This window comes from Bombus vancouverensis, chromosome 12 (assembly GCF_051014615.1).
Source record: "Bombus vancouverensis nearcticus chromosome 12, iyBomVanc1_principal, whole genome shotgun sequence".
Taxonomy (NCBI): Eukaryota; Metazoa; Arthropoda; class Insecta; order Hymenoptera; family Apidae; genus Bombus; species Bombus vancouverensis.
Window position 1 is genome coordinate 6,714,844 of NC_134922.1, and position 26,482 is coordinate 6,741,325.

At 29.3% G+C, this 26,482-nt stretch overlaps 6 protein-coding genes across 16 annotated transcripts; 4 read left to right on the forward strand and 2 right to left on the reverse strand.

Annotated features, from left to right (window-relative positions):
- Positions 1 to 98: 98 nt before the first annotated feature.
- mon2 (Mon2 homolog, regulator of endosome-to-Golgi trafficking) lies at positions 99 to 9,384 on the forward strand. 2 transcript variants are annotated; one of them, XM_033331383.2, is made up of 25 exons: positions 99 to 779; positions 945 to 1,076; positions 1,179 to 1,361; positions 1,445 to 1,681; positions 1,749 to 1,874; positions 1,940 to 2,137; positions 2,210 to 2,462; positions 2,531 to 2,684; positions 2,766 to 3,008; positions 3,102 to 3,388; positions 3,468 to 3,838; positions 3,951 to 4,163; positions 4,237 to 4,412; positions 4,496 to 4,658; positions 5,436 to 5,583; positions 5,662 to 5,915; positions 6,002 to 6,136; positions 6,206 to 6,456; positions 6,542 to 6,704; positions 6,776 to 6,919; positions 6,998 to 7,311; positions 7,401 to 7,585; positions 7,672 to 7,915; positions 8,076 to 8,152; positions 8,275 to 9,384. In XM_033331383.2, exons 1-25 carry the CDS (start codon positions 660 to 662, stop codon positions 8,442 to 8,444), a joined length of 4,941 nt encoding a protein of 1,646 aa, XP_033187274.2. In that variant the 5' UTR covers positions 99 to 659; the 3' UTR covers positions 8,445 to 9,384. The 2 variants fall into 2 exon arrangements, with proteins under 2 accessions (XP_033187274.2, XP_033187273.2); XM_033331382.2 differs by having other exon boundaries at positions 101 to 779; positions 8,070 to 8,152.
- Positions 9,385 to 11,322: 1,938 nt separating this feature from the next.
- Positions 11,323 to 19,531, reverse strand: LOC117155446 (metaxin-2). Of its 9 annotated transcripts, XR_013059638.1 has the most exons (7): positions 19,370 to 19,531; positions 18,520 to 19,099; positions 17,837 to 17,974; positions 17,205 to 17,336; positions 13,049 to 13,092; positions 11,585 to 11,621; positions 11,323 to 11,495 (listed from the first exon to the last, which is right to left on the reverse strand). XR_013059638.1 is itself a non-coding variant. In XM_076623049.1 (5 exons), the coding sequence occupies exons 1-4, from the start codon at positions 19,413 to 19,415 to the stop codon at positions 11,606 to 11,608; spliced, it is 780 nt and encodes a 259-aa protein (XP_076479164.1). In that variant the 5' UTR covers positions 19,416 to 19,531; the 3' UTR covers positions 11,323 to 11,495; positions 11,585 to 11,605. The 9 variants fall into 9 exon arrangements, 4 of the variants coding, with proteins under 4 accessions (XP_076479164.1, XP_076479163.1, XP_076479162.1 ...); XR_013059639.1 differs by lacking the exon at positions 13,049 to 13,092; XR_013059637.1 differs by having other exon boundaries at positions 11,323 to 11,621.
- Positions 11,501 to 16,624, forward strand: LOC117155444 (uncharacterized). Of its 2 annotated transcripts, none has more exons than XM_033331385.2 (7): positions 11,501 to 11,713; positions 12,046 to 12,186; positions 12,249 to 12,495; positions 12,581 to 13,137; positions 13,273 to 13,629; positions 13,717 to 13,812; positions 13,891 to 16,624. In XM_033331385.2, the coding sequence occupies exons 1-7, from the start codon at positions 11,501 to 11,503 to the stop codon at positions 13,954 to 13,956; spliced, it is 1,677 nt and encodes a 558-aa protein (XP_033187276.1). In that variant the 3' UTR covers positions 13,957 to 16,624. The 2 variants fall into 2 exon arrangements, with proteins under 2 accessions (XP_033187276.1, XP_033187277.1); XM_033331386.2 differs by having other exon boundaries at positions 11,577 to 11,713; positions 11,858 to 12,186.
- A 563-nt stretch (positions 19,532 to 20,094) lies between the features above and the next one.
- On the forward strand, positions 20,095 to 21,770 carry RpL23 (ribosomal protein L23). Its single transcript, XM_033330846.2, has 4 exons — positions 20,095 to 20,246; positions 20,482 to 20,565; positions 21,080 to 21,208; positions 21,518 to 21,770. The coding sequence occupies exons 1-4, from the start codon at positions 20,234 to 20,236 to the stop codon at positions 21,712 to 21,714; spliced, it is 423 nt and encodes a 140-aa protein (XP_033186737.1). The 5' UTR covers positions 20,095 to 20,233; the 3' UTR covers positions 21,715 to 21,770.
- Positions 21,625 to 23,277, reverse strand: LOC117155171 (uncharacterized). The gene is made up of 4 exons (XM_076623050.1): positions 23,261 to 23,277; positions 22,366 to 22,401; positions 21,970 to 22,133; positions 21,625 to 21,898 (listed from the first exon to the last, which is right to left on the reverse strand). Coding segments are annotated over exons 1-4 (303 nt in total). The 5' UTR covers positions 23,263 to 23,277; the 3' UTR covers positions 21,625 to 21,797.
- A 1,201-nt stretch (positions 23,278 to 24,478) lies between these two features.
- On the forward strand, positions 24,479 to 26,154 carry LOC117155172 (large ribosomal subunit protein uL14). Its single transcript, XM_033330844.2, has 4 exons — positions 24,479 to 24,630; positions 24,866 to 24,949; positions 25,464 to 25,592; positions 25,902 to 26,154. Exons 1-4 carry the CDS (start codon positions 24,618 to 24,620, stop codon positions 26,096 to 26,098), a joined length of 423 nt encoding a protein of 140 aa, XP_033186735.1. The 5' UTR covers positions 24,479 to 24,617; the 3' UTR covers positions 26,099 to 26,154.
- Positions 26,155 to 26,482: the final 328 nt, after the last annotated feature.

Here is a 26,482-nt window from a genome sequence, read left to right on the forward strand (position 1 = left end):
CATGTCAAAAACGTTGTTCAGCACCACGTAGTGGCTCATCGAAAAAACTTTTACAAGTTCTTATTTTAAGATCTTATACAATATTCTAGAAACTAATATAGATAAAGTCATTTTATTTTAATTTAAGTTATAACGATGTATGGCTAATTAAAGTATATAACATAACCTAAAATTTATAAAAATGTATAAGCGTAATCTCAAATGGTATATCGTTTGATTATAGTACGAGCTTCCACCCTAGTTTATAAATTGATTCGAGGTCGATGGTAAATTGCAATACATATACATACGAGTTATTGTCGCCATTGCAAGCTACAGTTTATTATTTACATGAACGTGTTACGATTAAGATGCGAATAGTTAATAATCGTAAAAATACACGGTTTTTAAGGAAGTTTAATCGAAATTCTGCTAAAAGCTCTAAGTGATTGATAGAGTCGTTGAAATGACGTAAGGTTAAAAATGCGTGAAGACAAACCCACTAAATTGTCACCTGCCCGTTGTCATTTCTGATAATCGGTATGGGATGTGCCAACTCACCTACTGTTAGATAGATACGAATATTCATATGGCAATATGCATGCCTCGAGAAACTGTTTATAACTTACGATGATATAGATTTTTATGATAACGTTATAAAAAAGAGAATTTGATACGCGATGGCGAGTTCAGCTATCGGAACTAATTCGGAAAATACTTCAAAATTTTTGGAATCGTTACAAACTGACTTGAAAGTTCTCGCCTCTGAGACGAAGAAGAAATATCCACAAATCAAGGAAGTATGTTATTATTATTGACTTTAATATTTAGTAATATATTACACGTTATTATGTAATATTAAATAGAGTTAGGTTAGTTTTTTAATTTAAAGTGCTTTATTTTTTCCCATGAAGATTAGTACAAAATTATTGGAAACAATGTTTGAATAGTGCATTTTATTACAGTCGTGCGAAGAAGGAATTGCAAAAATAAGGACAGCTTCGAATACTTCGGGTGCTCCAATTTATTATATCGTTAATCAAATCTTATATCCTTTGGTTCAAGGTTGTGAGAGTAAAGATGTAAAAATTATAAAGGTATGTAAGAAACAGATATATTCTTTAGTATTTTATTTTTTAAATATATAATATTTTATATTTAAACAATATAATAATTTTCTGTCATATTACTTATTTTAGTTTTGTTTAACTATGATGCAAAAATTAATTACACAACAAGCTATTGATCAAAAAGGTGCCCGTTATATCACAGATACGTTATGGATGTTAATGGAATCTGGAACGGAAGAAGTTAAAGTTTTACAAACTGTAACTCTTTTACTAACTAGCAACACTGTGGTTCATGGAGAAACACTTGCAAGAGTAATAATTTATATTACTTATAGAATAAAAAATTTATGTCATTAACATCTTGAGTAATTTGAAAAAAATAATGTTATTTTCAGAATTTAGTTCTGTGTTTTCGCTTACATTTTACGAAAGATTCTACAACAATTAACACAGCAGGAGCCACAGTAAGACAGCTAGTGTCATTAGTATTTGAGCGTGTAGTTGCAGAAGATGAACAAAGTCCTGATCAGGAAGATTCAGATGAAATAAATTTGGAGGAATTAAAAATTCCTACTAATCAGGCACCTAAAAGTTTAGGACCATGTGCTGCTGATGCATATTTAATGTTTCAAGTAAGTTTATTTATATTAGTTATTACATTGTTTAATAAAATTTAATTACTGAATAAAATTTTTTTAGGACTTAGTACAATTAGTAAATGCAGATCAACCTTACTGGTTAATTGGGATTACAGAAATGACACGTACCTTTGGACTAGAATTGCTAGAATCTGTTCTAACAAATTTTTCATCAGTATTTTTTAAGGTATTTAATCATAAGTGATGAGTTCACATATAAATTATAATTATTTAATTTTTCGTTTTTTTCAGCATCCAGAATTTAGCTTTCTACTGAAGGAGAGAGTGTGTGCCCTTGTAATTAAATTATTTTCCCCTAATATCAAATATCGCAATTCGGTACCAGCATCACTACAACAAGCTACACCTTTAGATAAACCTTATTTTCCTATTAGCATGCGGCTCCTTCGAGTTGTTTCTATTTTGATACAAAAATATCATTCTCTTTTGGTATATATTCTATAAACTTCAAAAACTTTTAAACTTAATAAAAATATTATAATACAGCCTTGAATTTTTCAGGTGACAGAATGTGAGATATTTTTGTCCCTAATTGTTAAATTTTTGGATCCTGATAAACCAACATGGCAAAGAGCCTTAGCTTTAGAAGTTTTACATAAAATGACAGTACAATCTGATCTTCTTACAAATTTCTGTGAATGTTATGACTTAAAACCTCATGCAACCAACATTTTTCAAGATATTGTCAATAGTTTAGGTGCCTATGTACATAGTCTTTTTGTTAATCCCCAAATGATGAACCAAACCAATATAAGTAAGTTTTAAAAAATTTACTATAATAGCAATAAAATATTAATAATGTCAATATCTTTTTAATATTAGCGACAAGTACAACGATTCCACAAAGTACGGCTTCTCCGTTATTTACGGGAATGCCTATAGGTCCTGGTGTTTCACCTCAACCTGGTTTTTATTCACGCGGCATTTGGTTGCCGGTAGTTGCGACATTTACAAGTGGTCAAGCTAAATCAACCTAGTAAATACTAGAACCTTTTTTGTTGTTTATAGCATAATTCTTTTGTAAAAAATTAATACAAGTGATTTAATTAACTTTTAGTCTGGACATGCTTGATAAGGTCGAACCGCCACAGATTCCTATCGGTTATGGAATAAGTGTAGCATATGCATGCTTATTAGATATTATACGATCCATAGCTCTCGCAATCAATGGTACTAATGAAGTTGTAACTGGAAATCAATTGTATAAACCTAATGAATTTGAACGGAAACTTCATACTCAGCTCATTAATTCTAGTTGGTGTGGCCTGCTAGCAGCATTAAGTCCTCTTATAGATGCAAGGTAAGAAAGATTAAGCTATTGATTATTTTACCCATATAGTATTAAAATTTATTTTTTGTGTATAAAAATCTTTTTTTTCTCTGGAATTCCTAGCACCGATGAATCTGCAACAGAAAATGTGTTAAAAGCTATTCAAACTTTTGCATCGCTGTGTGGACAATTAGAGTTGCAGACTCCGCGTGACGCTTTCATTACTGCAATATGTAAAGCATCATTGCCTCCTCATTACGCATTGACTGTGTTATACAATGCTCCTCAAGGTATACCGAGTGCAAGACAACAAGAATCCACTCAGTACAATGTGACTATTGGTGAACCAGATTATAGACAACAGGTTGTAGCTGTTGGTACTCCTCTACCCACTGCGTCTCTACCAGTTGGTGTGTAACAATGATTTGAAATTGCTGAATGAAACTGCTTATAGCTGAATAAAATGAAAAACTATTTGCGCCAATGTAGGTGCACATCAAGGTCCAGTTATGTTAACGGCAAAAAATTTACAATGTATGCGTGCATTATTATCACTTGCACATTGCCATGGAAGCATACTTGGTGGTGCATGGCATTTGGTACTTACAACACTACAACATCTTGTCTGGATACTTGGTTTGAAGCCTTCTACTGGAGGATCCTTAAAAGCAGGAAGAACCGCTGCCGATCCAAATGCAGTACTTACAAACGCAGTTATGGCAGATTTGCCTGTACTTAGCGCCATGCTTAGCAGGCTATTCGAAAGTAGTCAACATCTTGATGATGTAGCTTTACATCACTTGATAGACGCACTTTGCAAGTTGAGCCACGAAGCTATGGAATTAGCTTACTCTAATAGAGTGAGTGTGAATTTGATTTTCAATTAAAAGCGTCAGATTTACTTTAACATTTAAAGCTTTAACATTTAAGTCTTAAATATAAAGTGCAGTCACATTGCAACGTCTCTGTTAGGAACCCTCCCTGTTTGCTGTGGCTAAACTTTTAGAAACTGGTTTGGTAAACTTACCACGGGTAGAAGTTTTATGGAGACCATTAACAAATCACTTGCTGGAAGTTTGTCAACATCCGCATATTCGTATGCGAGAATGGGGGGTCGAAGCTATTACATATCTTGTAAAAATGGCACTTCAGCACAAATATCCACAACCTTTGCGCGATAATCAAGTATGTTAAACTTTTTGATTAAAAGAAAATAAATTGAATATGGAAAATGTAATTTATTTTTTTTTCATTACAGAAATTGCAGACTTTACTTTTAGGACCATTATCAGAATTATCATCAGTTCGCCATGGAGATGTAAGACAACGACAGCTAGAGTGCGTTTTACAAGTGTTACATGGAGCAGGAGAAACACTATATCATGGCTGGCCTTTGGTACTTGGTATTATTGGAGCAGTATCTGATCATCACGGGTAAATATCCTTATATAGTAATAAAAGCCCAATCTAATAAAAAAGTATCATTTATTTTAATTGTATATTAATGTATTTTACAGAGAAGCTTTAGTTCGTATAGCATTTCAATGTTTACAATTGGTAGTAACTGATTTCCTACCAGTAATGCCTTGGCGATGTCTTCCACTTTGTGTTGACACAGCCGCAAAATTCGGTTCTCAGACGCAAGAATTAAATATTTCATTAACTGCTGTCGGATTAATGGTAAGAATGAACGACCAAAAATGTTTTATACGTTCGTTTTATTCTTAATCTTAGTATTGTTATATGTTTTTCTTTTCTTTTTTTAACCCCTTGCCATACCATTTAACTCGGAAGAATCCGGGCCCAAACGTTGCGCCCGAATGGTCAGGAAAAGAGCCGAAGCGACGAAGACAGAGTGTCGGAACTTGAAACATGAGATCGTGCGACTGAGTACGTAGATAGCCGCGCCCGTGTTTAGAAAAAAGACACCTTTCGATACATTCATACTTGGCCTGAGATTAAGCTACGAGTGAGACTCGTGATATTCACGTTTGACATGAAATTAGACCACGGGCCTGACTCGTGGTATTCAGGTTTGGCTCAAAATTCTCAGCATAACTCAGACTCATAAAAGTATGGCAAGGTGTTAATTTGAGAAGGACCTGGTACCTAACATGTTACGCGAATTCGGAACTTTTGGTTGAAACTTTCGATTGCAGATTATGGAATTCCTTACAAGTACATCAGAGCAGGAACTCATAATTAAAAGATGAACATACATTAAGTTGTAGAAGAAATTAGGAGCATTTAAAATTGTTAAAATTGAAGTGCAAATGTCTTGAATGAAAAAAATTAAAATCAAGACAATCAGGCAAATCAAGTTTATTTTAGATGTATTATTACAATACTTTTTTATATCACATAAAAAATAGATTGATAGGTCAATTCAGTAGATTTTATAGGTCTTATAAAATATAGTCAGTTTAATGTATTTATATTTATATATTGTTTTTCCAGTGGAATATAAGCGATTATTTTTATCAAAACCAAGAGAAGCTTTGTGTATCTCTGAAAGGAGATTCATCGTCGGTGTTTCCAGACTTTCCTGGTACAACAAATATGCCACCTTTTGACAAACTTTGGATGTGTTTATATGCAAGATTAGGTAATATATTTTATTATAAAACTTTATATAGGAGATAGAACATTTCTGAAATATTACTATTGCATTTATATTTGTAAGGTGACTTATGTGTGGATCCTCGGCCCGCCGTGCGCAAATCAGCTAGTCAAACTCTGTTTTCTACAATATCTGCACATGGTAGTTTGTTACATCAGCCGACATGGCAAGCTGTACTTTGGCAGGTTCTTTTTCCATTGCTAGATAAAGTAAGAAGTTTATCTAACTCCGCCAGTAGTGAGAAGGTAGATACTAGTGGAAACATACTTATTCATCACAGCAGAAATACAGCACAGAAACAGTGGGCGGAAACGCAGGTAATATATATTTATTTAATACTTACATTAATATATTACTAATATATGTATTAATAAAATTAATCTGTTTAATTATTATTCTATAGGTATTGACTTTGAGTGGTGTTGGCAGAGTATTTAATACCAAGCGGCAGTTGTTGCAAATGTTGGGCGATTTTCCTAGAGCTTGGTCTCTTTTATTAGAATTTATAGAAAATTCTGCACTTAGTAAAAATAACGAGGTGTGTATGTATACAATATATGTAATTATAAAAAATTACTTTTTTAAATTTTGTATTTATAATTGTTAGGTATCATTGGCAGCTTTAAAATCATTTCAAGAGATTTTATATCTCCAAAAAGGAAGTGACAATAACGAAGTGATTCAGTCAAATGATTCCGAAGCATTATGGATCGTTGCATGGCGTGTGTGGTTGAATATTGGAATGGAAAGTACAACACCCCCTCAAGAAGGGGAAACGGAACCTTATGTACCATCACAAGCATTTTTAACAGCATTGGTTCATATATTTCCAGCTGTTTTCCAACACATCAGAAACAAGTATATTTATACTTAATAATTTTTTCATGTAATTAAATTTTTATTTTAAAAAAGAAAGTGTATATCCTTTTTTTTTATTTCTCAGATTCACTGGCCCAGATTTGCAAAAACTTTGCATTGTGTTAAAAAATGCAGTTGCAGTTCCAGTACATGGTGAATCAACGCCATATATTTTGCCTACAATGCCAGATGTAGTTCTCACTCATTTACAAGATGGTGTACTTCATTCAATGGAGCTTTTACAAAAAGTATGTAATTTATTTCATTATTAAAATCATTCTTTCTCTATTCAACATTAATTTAATTTTTCTTTTAATAGGAAGCATTAAATGGACCCGATAATTTGCGAACAATGATTGTTTTAATATTTCTTCAGCTTTTGAGTTTTTCAAAGCTGGCTTGTGAAGCTCCCACCTATGGTAAAATCCCAACGAAACACATCTCTCAAATTAGAGGCGTATCTGTGCGTATTTTTTAGTTTTTGTATTTAACCATGACATTATTTTTAATGAAATATTATTTAGCTCTTTTATTTATTTAGGCTGATTGGGTGACTATGAATTATGTTCCTTTTGGAGAGAAAGCTTTATCAATGGTTGTAACATTATATCAAAAGACAGCACCTGAAATGGCAGTTATAGATGGACAAGTTTTAAAGCATATTATAGAAGCGTTGCATGTACCTTTGTCAATGAAGTATGCTTGCCCGTCACCAACAACTTGGAAATTGGCTGTTACTAGTTTGCTTGCCGTTTTACATACTGGCTTACCTTTAGCCAGGAAATATCCAGAACAATTTCAAAGTATGTGGCCGGAACTAGCGAATACATTAGATGATTTCCTATTTCCGAAAAGGTGATTCGATATAGCATAGCAATAAACTTGTATTTTGTTGTTTTGTAACCATTGATTGTTAAAATTAACATTTTGGTGTTCTACTACAGTATATTAAATATAGAACGAGGTGTCGAAGAAATTCAAGCGGATGAAGCTGTAGATTGTCAAGTTATGGAACTTTTACGAGATGAGGTTTTACCACATTCTCAATACATACCTCATCAGTTTATTTTGCGAGTAGTTATGTTATTAAACAAAGGCTCCATACACTCAGCGACTACAACAAATATTGGTAAATCTCTTTTATGTTCATTGAAGGAAAAATTTTAAATATAAAATTATTTTTCATTGCTGTAAAATTACCTTTTATTATTGTAGAAAATAGCGGCGAAACTAAGTTAAGAGAGGAATTCGCAAAAACGTGTTTTGAAACATTACTTCAGTTTTCTCTATTGGATGGACTAAATAATGAATCAGATCATGACACAACCAAAAGTCCTGAAAACGATGAAGGAGGTGTTGCTGGACGGTTAGCAGTCACTGCGCTCCTTCATAGGTTTCAAGAAGTTTTACGACGATATATTGAAAATGAGAGGCGAAGTGGAAAATGTCCGCTACCTAGGTAATGGTTTTGTTCAAACAAAATTTTTTTACCTCTTCTTTCACTTGATTTCATTTTATTATATTAGTAAAATACATTGTACAATCCCATTGGAGATAAATGTAATATATACATATATTAATTTTTAAGTACTTATTATATAAACCTTTTCTAGGTACAGATTATCAGAAATTTCTTTTGTTTTGAAAGCTGTTGCAACACTTGTGGTTTCTCTGAAAAAAGCACCACCTAACAAAGGTAATCTTTATTAATTGATATATTTGATTTTAATTTTTATAACAACATACATAACTTCCTATGTTTTATTTATAAACAACGTTATGCAAAGAAAGACAATGGAATACAAATTTTATTTTTAGTTGAAAGATCAGTTTGGGAACAACTGATTGGACTATATCCTTGTCTAGTAGAATGTACAATAGCTACAGCGTCAGGTCAAGTATCAAGATCTTTACGGGAAGCTTTACTACAATATCATGATCTATTGAGACCACCGCTTCATAGTTCCACAACATCTAATGGTGTTTGACCATTGCATTCTTTGCTCTTAACTCAAGATAATAATGTTTGCTACGCAACCAAGTAGTAAACTTTCTATAACTGGTTACGTGTGCAATAAATTTTGTCATAAAATTTTTACTTCCGCGTACACGTTACAAGGTAAAGAATCTAAGGTGAAGTATCTTTGAAAATCTTTAATTTATGTATCTGCCGAAAAGTTTACCATACAAATCTTAGAAGTTCTTCATTACCATATAACAAAGGTAAAAAACATTCATGTTTATCTTTATCTATCATCTTTATCTTTATGATATAAATATTTTAATTGTGTAAATTGCAATAGGTTTTTATAGAATAATGTATTCAATTAGCATGTTAACACTTGAATTGTTAGCAATAATCACTTAAATATTTATTTGACAATTTAAGAACTTCCATTCTTTCAAATATTTTGATTTCTACAAATATGATTATAAAATTTTTTCCTTTTTTATACAGTTTATTATCGTAAGATTTTAAAGTAACAGAGAACTGCTATATATAGCGTAATATTTATAAATGGCTGCATATAATTTTTGGTTTAGTTAGTAATATTGTCTATAATGAGCAAAAACAAAAGTAATATAACATGGTGTCTTATATTTGAGTGAAATAACACATAAAAACATGTAGACTTAGGAAGTCGAAGCAAGTATACAAAAGTTATGTTAAATATGTATTTGTTTAAGCGCAAATTGGTTGACTACAAATTATACACATATGCCATGCTGCTGTACATAGTTTATGTACGACTTGGCTTTTCTAATACATAATGTAAATATTGAATTAATTGCGATTAGAGCATATAGTACGATTTTATAAATAATATAAAATTACTATTCGCTATTCTTACAATGATACAATATTGATAAACTATGATATAATGATGTAAATAGCCATACAAAAATTCAATAAAAGTCTGAAATATTTATTGCTATTTTTGTATAGAAATTGTGCCTTCATATATTTTTAGGCTTTGTACTTTTTAATATTTTTTGTAATATAGCACAACAGTTTTTTATATTAAGTTCTTGAAAACATTTTTTAATAGAATCAAAACCAGTAAAGTCTATCTTTGAAAATATATTTTTTTATTATTTAATTAACATATACATAAATTATTTCTATTCTTTATATAATTATTCGTCATATTATTTCATTTTATCCAAAACATTTAATTTTGTGTAATACAAATGTATATTCATGGTGTATGTATATAGAACAGTATATAGGAAAGGATTATCTACATATAACATCTTGACGTTCTAAATTTGTTTTATGGCACATACTAAGGTTTGATATGAATTTTATCTACGTATAAATTATAAATATTTGGACAATTAATTAATTTTGGCTAAACAGTAAGTACTTGGTTCGATTTCTCTTAATGAACAAGCGCCTTAAAAAGAAGTGTCTTTAAAACATAGATGTCGCATTTGTAACCGGAAAACTTGTAGAATTAATCAAATTTCAATAAAAAATATAGTTGTAGGATATATTTTTACTATATTATCTTTCACATGACTTTGATTTAAAAAATGAATTGAAAAATTTGATTCATATTTGTGAGAAACAATATGTGTTAACGAAGTAGTGTTGAATTTGATTCATGATGTATTTTCGAGTGACGCCGCAGCCATGATTGTTTAGTTTCGGGGGATGAAAAGTGAATGCGAGCTACCGATTTGAATGAAACGCGTGTGACCACAACACATACTGACTTATTTCTGTATTTAATAAGTGTGTCTGTTAATTAAGAGATATGGTAAGCGGTATCATAAGTTGAAACATGAGTTAAGCATTTATTCACGCGGGATAGTTTTCGCGGGAATTTTCAGGCGTTACAATTGTTGGGTGCCGCCGCTTCCGCGGCACAACATTGCACTTTCAAACTTTCGATCGATTTATGTCCGATATACAGTACCATCGAATAAGATGAGCATCGTGCACGGTTTATCATGTAATATAAATTTCATTTCACATCTCGCCGATTATTCGGTTGTGCACACAAATCTACACTATTTCTGTGAAGATACTAGAAAATGTAACCAAGTATCACACTGCATATAAATCGATATATACTTCTAAGTGTGCATCTATGTGTATTTGTATGCGCGTGTTTGTGTGCGTGCGTGCGTAGTGTGACGCTTATACGAGTATATGTATACGTATATAGAACCACTACAAGAAACCGTGGATCAGGAACGCCCCTTTTTTACGATATGATCGAATTTCTTTCCCGCGCAATTTCTAAGACACGATCAAACATTAATAATTGATAGCTTTTTGATCTTTTGATCTTTCTTTTGATCTTTTGATCTTTTGATCTTTTGATCTTTTGATCTTCTGATCTTCTGATCTCTCTTTGTTTGATGTATGAACTGATTTTTCTTTTTAGATTACGATTTAGATTTTATTATTTCTTTAGAAAAATTTTGTCCTTCATGAAATTTTATGTTTAGTTCAAACCACTGTTTTTCATATACCTCAGTCTAATCTAGGAGAGATAAATTATTTATGTAAAAAGTTAAGAAATATGTATCTCGGATGTTGTAAATGTATAATTTTGTTGAAAATACCCATTGAATTTAAATAGAATTTTTTATGTCAGTTGTTACAATGAAACTTGTATTTAAAATAGTTGTTAAGAAAATGTATTTTGATTAATTGCTTGAAAACAAAAAAGAAAAATTAAATATAATTAAAATATATAAAAATAAATTTTGTTTTATATTTAAATTTATTTGTTACAATAGGGTATTATTAGATCATTCTTTATAAAAAAATGTATCTACAAAAGAAATGGATATATATATATATAGATATAATAATATTAATAAATAAATCTCTAATAATTTCTATAAGTATACATTATATTATGCGTATATATTTATTTACCTTCCTTCTGTTGATTAACAAGAAATTGATTCATGCTACTTATTGATTTTGATTAATATAACAGTTGTATAATTTTAATATTTTTAAATAGTACAATAATATTCTATGGTTACATGTTGTTTTAGGCCATTTAGATACTTCTCTGAAATGTGGTTACGAAGTGAGCATGTTAGTAGAAGACTACGTGGTCGTTTAAACGTAAGTTGTGTATCCAGAACTAAAACATCTCACCATCGGGTACAAGTTAGCAGCTTACGAAAACTTCCATCTGTAAATAATAATAATTATCGCATTAATACACCAAACAAATGTGGTAGACTGACACGATGGAAACATAGATGTACTCATTTCTTAAAAGAGGTATGCATTAGTATCTATTTTTCCTTTGACCCTAACTTCTCACATCTGTTGTATCTTTTTGTGTTGCTATCTAAAACATTGATATTCAATTATGATATTTCAAACTACATTATTATTATTAGCTTATGTAAATGATCTTTGCAGGTCATTTATTAAAACAAACTTCACTATTCCTTAAAAAGAAATACTTTCTAACTAATCAGCGGTTAATGAGTGACTGACTAACTCTCAAGGATGTTATACACTTAGATTTCTTAGAACTACAATCGAAGTCATTTGGTTAATGTAAAGACTTCACTTCAGTTTTGTTAAAAAGATTATTATCTTCGTAGGCTTGTAAAGAAAATGTTTTACGTTTCGTAAAATCTACACCTAATAGACGAGAGAGAGGGCCTCGTAGAAGAAAATGCATAAAACGATCAATGGTTACTTCAACTCCTTTACACCGATCTTCTACAAAAGATGCAGTTATTGTAAGTTATTTTGAACTAGTTTGTTTTTGAATAACTAATAATAAAAAATATAAATTTTTTAGCCAGAAAAATGTGCAACAGTATCAAAAGTTTCTGAAGAATCTAAGGAAAACTGGAATACAACTAGTTTATCTTTGTACTCATCTATATTAAACACAGACTCATGTTGTTCTTCCATAACCAGTGTAAATGACATCAAATCTTCCGTTCCGAGTGTATCACCACTATCAAATCTAATGCCTCCTGCATCTATAGGTTCAAATTCAAACCTTTCATATGTATTGGATGATGAAGAAAGCAAAAGTATTGGTATGCATATTTACAAATATAGCTTATAATAATTTATTTGGCTTTGTGTAACACATATGCAACTAATACATTCCTTTTGTTACAGATACTAGTTCGCTGTATTATTCCGCACATTGCACACAAACAAAAGCATCTGAAGAATGCTATAGATTAATGCATTCTACATCCATGTATGGAACTCGTTCTTATTCATCAGAAAAGTATTTTCCAAATGGAAAGTACACATTTAGCAATAATAATGCGAGCAATAGTAATTCGTCAAAAACTCAATGTTCTGTTGACACCCATTTGTCAAAATATGAATCAAACTTTACTACTACAAAGTATGGTACTACAACCATGTATAGTCTAAGCCATCATCATTCGCCAGATACAAACGGGAATGTTACTGAAAAATATGATTCCGATGATATTGAGAACGATTACCATGACGTTGAATATATGGAAGTTGGAAGTGAGGAAATAGTAGAAAGTTGTGATATGGAAAATATGGTTACTCATGTTCAAGAAGATTGGGAACCATTTGATCCTTATGTCTTCATTAAACACTTACCACCTTTGACTCCAGCGATGAGAGCCAGGTGTCCTGCTCTTCCTCTTAAAACACGCAGTAGTCCAGAATTTAGTCTCGTATTAGATTTGGTACGAATATTTTGAATTATCATAAAAAAATGCATAATAAAAATTAATACAGTAACAAAATAATTCTTTAATAAAATCTAAAAATATTACAGAAAATGAACGAAGGGATATAAAAAGATTTTTTTTTTTATACAGGATGAAACATTAGTTCACTGTAGCTTGCAAGAACTTTCGGATGCAGCATTCCGCTTTCCAGTCGTCTTTCAAGATGTAACATACACGGTGTTCGTCAGAACAAGACCCTATTTTCGTGAATTTTTAGAACATGTCTCGTCATTGTATGAAGTGATCCTTTTTACTGCAAGTAAACGAGTTTATGCAAACAAATTAATGAATCTATTAGATCCAACACGAAAATTGATTAAGTATCGTCTGTTCAGAGAACACTGTGTTTGTGTAAATGGAAATTATATTAAGGATCTATCTATACTCGGTAGAGATTTATCTAAAACTGTTATTATCGATAATAGTCCACAAGCATTTGGATACCAAGTAAGAATATGGCTTTGTCATATTTAAAATATTGAAAAAAAGAACAGTTATATATTTTCTGATTTTAATAAAATATTTCTTTTACAGTTAGAAAATGGTATTCCTATAGAAAGTTGGTTTGCCGATCGTTCAGATAATGAATTAATGAAATTGTTACCTTTCTTAGAAAATTTAGTAAATTGGGTAAGTATTTAATAAAGTTTATGTTAGGTGATTTGCAACAAACATTGATAATAAAATAAACGTTAATTAACATTTTAGGGTGGAGATGTTAGACCACGTATTAGAGAACAATTTCGACTCTTCAGTTTTTTACCACCAGATTAATTCATTTCATAAACACAAGATTAACATTTCAAAAGCTGTTAGCCTATATAAGTACGTACATGTATAGTATATCTTACGGATATATTCAGCAGATAAATGTAAGATATCATACAAAGCGTGCAATAACACACGCCAAAAGAAAATTCTATAATTTGCAATAATGTTTTGTTAATAATATTCGATACGGCATCGTTGAAATTATTAAAAACCAAAATATAGTTATATCGATAAAAGTTGAGATAATTCTTGCGCTATGATTTTTATAAAATTTCAAAAAAAAGGTAATTTATTATTTAAATATAATAAATTTTGTACTTATTTGTAAGGAACTTAAATCAATCTTGTTAAAAAGATTAGTGTAAAAATACATTTGAAAAATTAACATCTTAACATAATATTGTTAAGAAATATCACAACATAGCAGTTACTAGAATCTATATTTATCAAATATTTGGGCAGGTACCAATCAATAAATAAATAATGAAACTCTCTCTTTACGAATCACATAAAGACAAATCAAGATTTGATACCAGTGACTGCCAGGGCTTATGTGTTATTGTGAGAAAATTTCATAAATAATATTCTAATCTAAATTATTAAAAAATGAGGTTATACACTTGTTATTAAATTGCTCTAGTAGATACATTATAGCAAATTATAGATATCTCTCAATTTAAATATTCTTCATATTCTTAGTTGTAGAGAAAATGAATAAAATGTAATTAAACAAAATATATATAAAATATGCATAATGTTAAATTGAGAGATGTCAAAATAATCAAATACTAGATATTAAAATTTTATTTAAGAAATTAAGATCGATCGCATTCGAGTTTTCTTTTTCTTCTTTTTTGGAAGTGATACTATTTACTTCATGAAGTTAATCATATTATTCATTGTATGCAAAAATATGCAAAGCATTCAATATATTTATCCAATTATAAAGTAAGTTAAGTAAAAATCTAATATCATCTATGAGATGAAATTATTGCAATAGTTAATTCAATTATTTGTTCCAAGAGATAGTAAGTTCATTGAATAGAAACAAAATATACTGATAGGATAAACATAAATGAATAAAATGCAAACTTCCATTTTCGAATAACTTCCGTTATCGCTAGTTTTTATTTCTGAGCATAGTCCACACATAGCAGAAGTCGTACCTATTAACAAAGTAAAAAAGAAAAAGAAAGAAAATAGGAATATTAAACTTATACTTTCAGAATAAAACTACTTTTTGCATTAATCAAAATTATAATTAACAACTTCAGACTTATTGTGTTTGATTAAATATTTTCGCACAAGTAATTCTGTTTTTAGTTACATAAAATGATATTCTATAAATTTTAAACATACGACAAATGATTATTATTGTCTACAGTTGTCATTTTGCAAATAATTATTGTTAAATTTATAATATTTTTTGCTATATAGCTATATATAAATACAATTAGTCTTCTGGAAAGATGTAATGTCTTCTATATTTAAGTTTAGTTATAAATAAATATGATCTCAATCTGATTATTTTTAATCAATATATTGAAAGTATGAATGTTTAAACTTTTCAGTTGAGCACTGCAAGTATAAATCAGTGTAGATTACAAGTTCTTTAAGTGCATACATATATACATATATTCATAATTTTTTAATTACGAGTACATGTGATGTGTATGTATCTGTATAAACGTGCGTGAGACAATTATATCGCTATATCCTGCTATATCTAATAGAATTAAAGAATTGCGTGTAATTCATAGCCAGAAATTTATATCAAAACGCCACAATTTAGTAAAACTGTAAACTTGTTACATCTTGTAGTGTTTACTATACTTCAAGATTGTATGCACACTTCACATCACGAATTTACAGATGTGTAATATCAATCTTTATTATAAAAGATGTAAAACTTCAATTGTCCTGTATTGGAAAAATTTTTTTGCTTCTTCTATTAATTTTTTGAGTTCCTTTGAAGCATAAGATAATGATTAGATCATTATCTAACAAGCCTCAATCAAGATAATCATTATAATTTTCTACGAATCACATCGTGCAATATTGGAAATGACTTCACTAATTTAATTTTATCATTGTAAATCGCTGTATGTATTTTTCTTTTTCTACATAATATCTTTTTATAATTTCAATGAATAACAAATTGCAAACTGCTTATGTTTTCTTTAGAATAATCAAATTGTATTCTCATGCATATTATAATAGTAGCTCTTACATAGTATTTGTTATTGAAAGATACTATTAAGAAATAAAAATAATAACAGTAGGGAGGAAAATACATGCTTGTTATGTATGGAGAAAGTCTTTATATTATTTATTCTTTTATTTATCACTAAAAAATGAATATATTCAGATATAAATTGTTGCAATAAGGAGATAAACAGTGTTTATTTAACGATATTCCTATATGTGAAAGCATTGAACTGTAAACAATATTTTGAAAGAAATCAAAAAATTTACATTCTCTCTATTAAGTATACAAATTTTAATAAAAAATTTGAAGGTGAATATAATTAGTATTTACTGTAACTAAACGCTGGAGACAAGAAATATGTAACAGACATATTTTAATATTTATACGAGATAACTCATAATTGCGTAATTAGTATTAAATATTCATCTTCCAATTCAATTAAGAATATGAAAAAAAAAATAATTCGAACATTATTCCAATAACTTAGATTTAATTTAGCTCTTATTATACATAATTATATTATTTTACATATGATATCTAAGAATGTTTTACAATTTCACACAGAAAAGTATGCTATAATGAACTGACTAGACAAGTAGAGTTTTATTATAACGTGTAAAAGATATCTATGTAATACAGATGTACATTGAAAACAATGCACATTAGTAATGACATAAATACTTTTTACACATAAGTATAAATTAGTTCATGTAGCTAATATAAACTTTCAATTAAAATAAAATTAAAACAAAATGTGAATAAGTTATTTAAAATGCACACAAAATAACAAATATTATTAGTTAAATATATGCAATTTTTATGATAAAAAGATACTTATTGTCAATTAACACATATATAGTTATACTTAATATCAGAATGGTTGTTATTGTACATAATTCTCTTCAATGATTTAAGTTAAAAATAAATGCTGACAAAAATACATTGAAAACAATTGTCATTGGAGAAATAAACAATGATTTAACATTATCGTTTCTAACAATATCTGACAAATATTTTTGTAAAACGCCTAATTTACGGATACCTTTTATCGGTTATGCATTCCTGTTGTTTTCCAAGAACATATATTTAGAAATCTCCAAAGTCGTATTACTTAATTCTCGCCTCCAACATTTTGTTACTTTATTTCACCCGTATCTCTTGAGGAGAAAAAATGCTGAAAAATGTCACGTGTAATATTATATATTTAGAATAATACATTCAACGATACTTCATGTTCAACGCTAATATAATTTTCATATTTAATAGCTACAACAACTATCAATACTTTTCTTTATTTTCTATAAAGTTTACTATTTCTTACTAGTTCTCGGACTCGGGCTTCAGATACATTGAACGTTTGTTTATTTACTGTAACTTGTATCATATTTATGATATACAATATATGTGCCTCATGCGTTACATAACATAATACCTTAATAAAATTATTTAAAACCACAGTTTGTATATCATTTTGAATAGTATAAGGAATTTATCTTTCTTTAGACAGTTGTTTATAAGATACTACATAATTTTGGCTTTACTTTTTTACTTTGATCTTTATCAAGAGTGCGTGCATAGCATAGAAACTTCATATCAGTACTATCAGAGTACATAATTTCGACGTATCTAGAGCCCGAGGGAAATTCCTCCTAATCTTCTGAACGCTGGAAATACCTAGTTTCAATGCGTTTGCAGAGATGCACTAGCAGTGGATAGCTCTGGACAATATTTGCTAGTTTGTTACCAGGTAGCGGTGTTGTGACTATCGTAAAAATATGTCCAAAAACTAGGGCATCCAATTCATTAGGCGTCCTAAATATAATTAAATAAAAATATTGTCAAATATAAATTTCATGTATTTAAACCATGGCAACAAATGCACTGTTACAAGGATTCAGGGATTTAAAAGGAGAATTTCGAAAGAATCTTCTGAAAGTGGTGGTAACGCTTCAATTGATTCAGAATAATTCCATAGAGTTTCTTTGGAAGAAGATGCACAGATTTCAAAATCATAAACAGGAGGTTCAAGCAAACAATTATTCAGGTAATTTCGTCCAATTCTTGATGCATGTTCAAGAAGTTTAGGAAAATCTTGTATAGCTGCAGCAATCTCTCGAACAGTAGGTGGGAGAGAAGGAGTGATTGAAGACAAGGAATATATGTGACCACATACAAGAGCATCTACTTCAGTAGGTCTTTTCAAAAATCAAAACATCAGTGATATTAAACAAAAAACACAGTACACTTTTGTCAATGAAAAAATTTCAAATGGATATAAGATATTTGTTATGTTTAATTTTAATTAACAAAAAGAAATAAAGCATTTATAGCAATCTAAATTAATAACTTATACTTACTTCTCTCCAGAAAAATAATCACTACCCTCCAATCTTTCAGACAATGCTGTACAGCAATTTTGAACCTCCTTACATACTTCTTCTATAGTTTTACTATACCAGCCAAGTACATTGAGTTTCTTTATCACTTCCTTTCTTTTTTGCCAATTTAAAAAGTGATTTAATGGCCATGGATATACACTACCATGCCTTACTTTAGTTACTTCATTCAAAGTTGGTTCATCAACCCAACAGATATATAGCTCAGCATTTACAAAAACATTATTCACTAATGACATATAAGCCCTCATGTCTGCTTTGCAAGTTGCAGATAAATGGTCTGACAAACTTCTGCCTTTATTCCCTATGAATGATACGATATTGTCAAATTCAGATATTAAAAATGCCCCACATTTAATAAATGGTACGCGGCCAGATGGGGACATATATTCTGCATTGCTTCTTGGTTCTATTTGAAAATCAAGGCCACACATTTTAAGGAAAGCTTGTACAGCTAAACAATTTGCATTGTCAGGTAATAATATTTGTTCAACTTCATATGGTTGATACAAAGTAATTGGCTGTGGCCATGGCTCTTGTGCTAAAGAAAAGAGTATTAATTAGGGTTTCTAAACAATAATACTAAGGTTTTGCATAATTATGAGAAAAACATTAGATAAAAGAAAAATGGTGAAACTAAAAAAAGCTTTACAAAAGAAATATAGTATCTTTTATGTGAAAGTTTAGCCATTATTTAAGGACGCATAAAAAAAAGTGAATAAATAACGTAAATTTGAGAGATAAGGTTAAGTTTCATGGCAGTCAGAACTTAAACGCAAAGTATGTATTGAAATAAAGTTTTAATAGTTACCTTCCAATTCTAGAGTGATAGAATCTGCTAACAGGGGACAAGGCATTTTATCTGGTAAGTGTAATACTAATAACAACGTGGAATTTAATTACTTTGCTCTACTCTGAGCTACATCAAATGACAGAACAAGGAAAATCGGTTATAAGGGAATATCGATTCTTTTTTATAATAAAAATTAATGCAGTGAAATTGTTATAATATAATATTGTATTCTTCTTAAAGCAATTACATTATAATTAAATAGCCATTAAATAAAGTATATGTATTAAATATTTATGTAATTACATTATATGTTTACTTTAATGTTTATTAATTTTTAATTTGAGATATTAAATATTTAATTAATTGTTATACATTATATGTTTATTAACATTCTTATATAACGGCAAAAACAAGTAATTGTAAATCTATAATAATAATTATAATTACATATATACAAATAAGATTGACTAATTTGTAACATAGTTCAAAACAAAAATGTATATAGTATTAAATATATATAGATTAATGATACTTAATTAATTGAAATACTACTACTACTTGGATGAAAATGTATACATATATTTAAAATAAAATATTCCTCATTTTCTTAAATGAGAACTAAACAATTTATAGTAGAGATAATTTTATACAAGTATATATAGTAAATTAAATATATTATAAAAAATTCATTAATAACACGATGGAAGGAGAATACTAGAATTGTACTTTTTTAGCTGTGTCAAATTAATTACCATAATTTCTTGACAAAGAATTGATTTGAAATTTGAACACTGCAAATACCCCGCGTCGGAAGCGATTCGTGATTGCGCGAAAGTTAATGCGCGATAAACAGCAGTTTCTTTCCCTTTTAAACACAGCAAGATGTCGAAGAGAGGTAAGTTGTTTCTCCAAATCCAACGAAAATGCAACGAAATCCATTAAAGTGTTAGCCATCAATTCAAAAAGAAATGGACAAATGTCAAACGAATGCTTGTAATATACAGTTGGAAAAATAATTTTTCACTAATAACAACAGAACCTGGATAAATCGATGATTGCATTGGAGAAAAATACCCCGTTAGACATGCACATTAATAGGAATCACTAATGTGGAATTATTATTTTTCAAGGACGTGGTGGTTCTGCCGGAGCAAAATTTAGGATATCACTGGGCTTACCAGTTGGGGCAGTCATAAATTGCGCCGATAATACTGGTAAGTATTTAGAAAATGTTATAACAATAAAGCTTAACCTAAAAAAACTGGCTATTTTATGAACAAAAATAACACGTGGCTGACGGTTGTTACTGACATTTCTTGATTATTTCTCATAGATTTAATTTTACCTTGAATATGATAAACAGTTAATTTAGTAGTACTAAAGCTCTTTAGTATAATAGTTTCGTAAATAAATTTCTGAAATTTTACTTAAAATGAACATTATCACATATCATTATATGAATAAATATTAGTAACTAAATTGCTTATTCAAGCAAAAAAGTGTTATTAAAACTATGTAGTTATTATTTAATACCATTAACAGAAGTGTGTTAAACTGAAATGATCATAAATGGAGAAGGCCAACGAATCTATGAAATATGTATTATCCATTTATGCAATTTCAACCAATATATCGTTCACCCTTGCTATTTGATTAAATTCAAGTTTTTCCATAAAAGCTTCTGAATTTTATTAGATTGAATTTGTAATATAAACGTTTTTTTTATAGGTGCCAAAAATTTGTATGTCATCGCAGTTCAAGGTATTAAAGGCAGGCTAAATCGTTTGCCAGCTGCAGGATCAGGCGATATGATAGTTGCTACTGTCAAAAAGGGAAAACCTGAACTTAGGAAAAAGGGTAATTGGAACCATTTTGTAATTCAGTATTCATCTCAAAGCATGTATACACTAGTATCTCTATTATTTTTATTATTCATTTAATGTTAAAGTAGTAACTTTTTTCTATAGAAAGAACTTCTCAAAATTAATTATATAGAATTCTTGTTTTTTATTATTTAATTATTAATTAATTTATACAATTATCAAGAGATACAAACATGGTCATTCTATACTTCTTTTGCGATGATTAAGAGAAAGTATATAATTTGTATGATTAAATAGAGACAAGTAACAATATTGATAACGTTTTTAAACTGCTTTTTTGTAGTTATGCCTGCAGTCATAATACGGCAACGAAAACCGTTTAGAAGGAAGGATGGTGTTTTTATATATTTTGAAGACAATGCAGGAGTCATTGTCAATAATAAGGGAGAAATGAAAGGGTCAGCTATTACAGGACCCGTTGCAAAAGAATGTGCAGATTTGTGGCCGAGAATAGCATCCAACGCCAGCAGTATCGCGTAAACATTCTGTAGAAACTATTGCCCTTTAATAAAATAAATTTGAGTATTTTCTTGTCATATTGTGTTGTATTGTATACAACCGTGTTATACCCCGTTAACGGAGCGCTCGCACTGTACATTTGCCTTGGTAGAACTGGTAACAATTTCTGATTCAATTACAGAACCATTTCTATTTATAGAATTTGCTAAAAATGTAAGAATATTGTTAATAAATAATACATGCATATATATAACGTTATATAAATAACATCATTACCTCGAATTTGCTGAAAGTTACTTGTTTTCTCTTTTTGAAATTTTACGGAAATTTTCGAACCAAGAAAGAAAGGTATTAAAATCATAGCTGCTGGGCTTCTACGTATATCAGCAAATCTTCTAATAGATTGTTTGAATTTTTCATTAGGAGCAATTTTGCACTTTCTAGCAACATGTATTAAATTAACGTGAGAAATACAAGATTTATAAATGCAACATTATAGTATTTAAAGAAATAATGCTACTATTAAATAATTTATAATTTTAAAAGATACACAGATTAACTTATCTGAGCATTATTCAATTCTTTTATAATCCGATTATTTTCTCTTAATACATCACAAACTACAATAAATTCTGCTTCCCTATAACCACCAAAAAATTTTTCTCTAATTACTTGGGTTGCAGCCATGGCAGACCTTCCTTTTGGTACCTGTAATAATCATAAGAAATATTTTATATCTTCAAATATATTTAACTATAGTATTATGTAATACATTTCAGTAATATAAAATTATAAGATTTAATACTAACATGGCAATTTTCTATATCCCAAAATACACTAATGGGTGGAAGATACCTTGGTAAAGATGAAAAATTAACTGGTCTATCATGATGTGAGAAACAATGATATTTATAGTGACTTAGTAATGGAGAAACAGATGCTGCATTTTCAACTGTAACGCTATTATTCCTACTATTTAGGTCACACAATGATTGAGATATGCTCGTTTCTATTAGCCTTTCATTTAGACCTTCTGTCTTATTTTGGTCATTTGTACAAAGTGCATAGTAATCTGCATTATCTTGGTCTGCCATGTGGTTCAAAGAATGTCATGTAACATTCCAATACAAAATCTACGATCAAAATAATGCGTATAATAAATATATATTCAATGGGAATAAATAGAAGCAATATTTTATTAATATATAATTACGTGCGATAGGGAAATAAAGCCTAGTAATGACAAGAGAATGAAGAGAAAATGAATATTAACAAAATTTATAAATATCACTACTATATTTTGTGTTGTTAATAATGTATTAGTATTATTATTATGAACATCGTCAAATAATATTAAAAAATTGCACACATAATATTCAATACATGATATAATATACAAAAAATCGTACGTTATATAAAACATTAATACATCACATAGTTTAAAAAATTGTTGTCGGCTTGTACAGGCATACAGGACGTGACCAAACGTAAGATAAACGAAATTTCTTAAAAAGTACCAGAAAAACTACAAAACAATCGGTAAATAAAAATCACAAACGATACATACATTGTATCGACCCCTCCATAAAATTAGTACCACAAACAGGAAGCAAACATCGATCAAAGTAACATGCAACTATCCAATTCGCTACCTGTTCCGCATCTTAAGCAGTGCACAATGCATTTTGCAAGCTCAGATAATAGCTTTATGTTTCTAAGTCATTAATTGAATTTGTCCGATATAACATATGGTTGATACAAAGTAATTGGCTGTGGCCATGGCTCTTGTGCTAAAGAAAAGAGTATTAATTGGGGTTTCTAAACAATAATACTAAGGTTCTGCATAATTATGAGAAAAACATTAGATAAAAGAAAAATGGTGTAACTAAAAAAAGCTTTACAAAAGAAATATAGTATCTTTTATGTGAAAGTTTAGCCATTATTTAAGGACGCATAAAAAAAAGTGAATAAATAACGTAAATTTGAGAGATAAGGTTAAGTTTCATGGCAGTCAGAACTTAAACGCAAAGTATGTATTGAAATAAAGTTTTAATAGTTACCTTCCAATTCTAGAGTGATAGAATCTGCTAACAGGGGACAAGGCATTTTATCTGGTAAGTGTAATACTAATAACAACGTGGAATTTAATTACTTTGCTCTACTCTGAGCTACATCAAATGACAGAACAAGGAAAATCGGTTATAAGGGAATATCGATTCTTTTTTATAATAAAAATTAATGCAGTGAAATTGTTATAATATAATATTGTATTCTTCTTAAAGCAATTACATTATAATTAAATAGCCATTAAATAAAGTATATGTATTAAATATTTATGTAATTACATTATATGTTTACTTTAATGTTTATTAATTTTTAATTTGAGATATTAAATATTTAATTAATTGTTATACATTATATGTTTATTAACATTCTTATATAACGGCAAAAACAAGTAATTGTAAATCTATAATAATAATTATAATTACATATATACAAATAAGATTGACTAATTTGTAACATAGTTCAAAACAAAAATGTATATAGTATTAAATATATATAGATTAATGATACTTAATTAATTGAAATACTACTACTACTTGGATGAAAATGTATACATATATTTAAAATAAAATATTCCTCATTTTCTTAAATGAGAACTAAACAATTTATAGTAGAGATAATTTTATACAAGTATATATAGTAAATTAAATATATTATAAAAAATTCATTAATAACACGATGGAAGGAGAATACTAGAATTGTACTTTTTTAGCTGTGTCAAATTAATTACCATAATTTCTTGACAAAGAATTGATTTGAAATTTGAACACTGCAAATACCCCGCGTCGGAAGCGATTCGTGATTGCGCGAAAGTTAATGCGCGATAAACAGCAGTTTCTTTCCCTTTTAAACACAGCAAGATGTCGAAGAGAGGTAAGTTGTTTCTCCAAATCCAACGAAAATGCAACGAAATCCATTAAAGTGTTAGCCATCAATTCAAAAAGAAATGGACAAATGTCAAACGAATGCTTGTAATATACAGTTGGAAAAATAATTTTTCACTAATAACAACAGAACCTGGATAAATCGATGATTGCATTGGAGAAAAATATCCCGTTAGACATGCACATTAATAGGAATCACTAATGTGGAATTATTATTTTTCAAGGACGTGGTGGTTCTGCCGGAGCAAAATTTAGGATATCACTGGGCTTACCAGTTGGGGCAGTCATAAATTGCGCCGATAATACTGGTAAGTATTTAGAAAATGTTATAACAATAAAGCTTAACCTAAAAAAACTGGCTATTTTATGAACAAAAATAACACGTGGCTGACGGTTGTTACTGACATTTCTTGATTATTTCTCATAGATTTAATTTTACCTTGAATATGATAAACAGTTAATTTAGTAGTACTAAAGCTCTTTAGTATAATAGTTTCGTAAATAAATTTCTGAAATTTTACTTAAAATGAACATTATCACATATCATTATATGAATAAATATTAGTAACTAAATTGCTTATTCAAGCAAAAAAGTGTTATTAAAACTATGTAGTTATTATTTAATACCATTAACAGAAGTGTGTTAAACTGAAATGATCATAAATGGAGAAGGCCAACGAATCTATGAAATATGTATTATCCATTTATGCAATTTCAACCAATATATCGTTCACCCTTGCTATTTGATTAAATTCAAGTTTTTCCATAAAAGCTTCTGAATTTTATTAGATTGAATTTGTAATATAAACGTTTTTTTTATAGGTGCCAAAAATTTGTATGTCATCGCAGTTCAAGGTATTAAAGGCAGGCTAAATCGTTTGCCAGCTGCAGGATCAGGCGATATGATAGTTGCTACTGTCAAAAAGGGAAAACCTGAACTTAGGAAAAAGGGTAATTGGAACCATTTTGTAATTCAGTATTCATCTCAAAGCATGTATACACTAGTATCTCTATTATTTTTATTATTCATTTAATGTTAAAGTAGTAACTTTTTTCTATAGAAAGAACTTCTCAAAATTAATTATATAGAATTCTTGTTTTTTATTATTTAATTATTAATTAATTTATACAATTATCAAGAGATACAAACATGGTCATTCTATACTTCTTTTGCGATGATTAAGAGAAAGTATATAATTTGTATGATTAAATAGAGACAAGTAACAATATTGATAACGTTTTTAAACTGCTTTTTTGTAGTTATGCCTGCAGTCATAATACGGCAACGAAAACCGTTTAGAAGGAAGGATGGTGTTTTTATATATTTTGAAGACAATGCAGGAGTCATTGTCAATAATAAGGGAGAAATGAAAGGGTCAGCTATTACAGGACCCGTTGCAAAAGAATGTGCAGATTTGTGGCCGAGAATAGCATCCAACGCCAGCAGTATCGCGTAAACATTCTGTAGAAACTATTGCCCTTTAATAAAATAAATTTGAGTATTTTCTTGTCATATTGTGTTGTATTGTATACAACCGTGTTATACCCCGTTAACGGAGCGCTCGCACTGTACATTTGCCTTGGTAGAACTGGTAACAATTTCTGATTCAATTACAGAACCATTTCTATTTATAGAATTTGCTAAAAATGTAAGAATATTGTTAATAAATAATACATGCATATATATAACGTTATATAAATAACATCATTACCTCGAATTTGCTGAAAGTTACTTGTTTTCTCTTTTTGAAATTTTACGGAAATTTTCGAACCAAGAAAGAAAGGTATTAAAATCATAGCTGCTGGGCTTCTACGTATATCAGCAAATCTTCTAATAGATT

Bases quoted from the DNA above. Each gene is read 5' to 3' on its own strand.
- mon2 (XM_033331382.2), top strand. From the start codon at position 660: ATGGCGAGTTCAGCTATCGGAACTAATTCGGAAAATACTTCAAAATTT. The intron at 2,463-2,530 runs GTAAGTTTTAAA...TTTTAATATTAG, and splicing joins GATGAACCAAACCAATATAA to CGACAAGTACAACGATTCCA. The intron at 5,584-5,661 runs GTAATATATTTT...TATATTTGTAAG, and splicing joins GTGTTTATATGCAAGATTAG to GTGACTTATGTGTGGATCCT.
- RpL23 (XM_033330846.2), top strand. The intron at 20,566-21,079 runs GTAAGTATTTAG...TTTTTTTTATAG, and splicing joins AAATTGCGCCGATAATACTG to GTGCCAAAAATTTGTATGTC. The intron at 21,209-21,517 runs GTAATTGGAACC...GCTTTTTTGTAG, and splicing joins ACCTGAACTTAGGAAAAAGG to TTATGCCTGCAGTCATAATA.
- LOC117155171 (XM_076623050.1), bottom strand. The intron at 22,134-22,365 runs GTAATTAGAGAA...ACATGTTGCTAG, and splicing joins CTGCCATGGCTGCAACCCAA to AAAGTGCAAAATTGCTCCTA. The intron at 21,899-21,969 runs GTAATGATGTTA...TTACATTTTTAG, and splicing joins TAACTTTCAGCAAATTCGAG to CAAATTCTATAAATAGAAAT.
- LOC117155172 (XM_033330844.2), top strand. The intron at 24,950-25,463 runs GTAAGTATTTAG...TTTTTTTTATAG, and splicing joins AAATTGCGCCGATAATACTG to GTGCCAAAAATTTGTATGTC. The intron at 25,593-25,901 runs GTAATTGGAACC...GCTTTTTTGTAG, and splicing joins ACCTGAACTTAGGAAAAAGG to TTATGCCTGCAGTCATAATA.
- LOC117155444 (XM_033331385.2), top strand. From the start codon at position 11,501: ATGTGGTTACGAAGTGAGCATGTTAGTAGAAGACTACGTGGTCGTTTA. The intron at 11,714-12,045 runs GTATGCATTAGT...TTATCTTCGTAG, and splicing joins GTACTCATTTCTTAAAAGAG to GCTTGTAAAGAAAATGTTTT. The intron at 13,630-13,716 runs GTAAGAATATGG...TTTCTTTTACAG, and splicing joins CACAAGCATTTGGATACCAA to TTAGAAAATGGTATTCCTAT.
- LOC117155446 (XM_076623047.1), bottom strand. From the start codon at position 19,415: ATGCCTTGTCCCCTGTTAGCAGATTCTATCACTCTAGAATTGGAAG. The intron at 17,975-18,519 runs GTAAGTATAAGT...AATTATATTTAG, and splicing joins GATTATTTTTCTGGAGAGAA to GACGCCTAATGAATTGGATG. The intron at 15,120-17,836 runs GTATTTCCAGCG...CTTTGTTAATAG, and splicing joins TGCAAACGCATTGAAACTAG to GTACGACTTCTGCTATGTGT.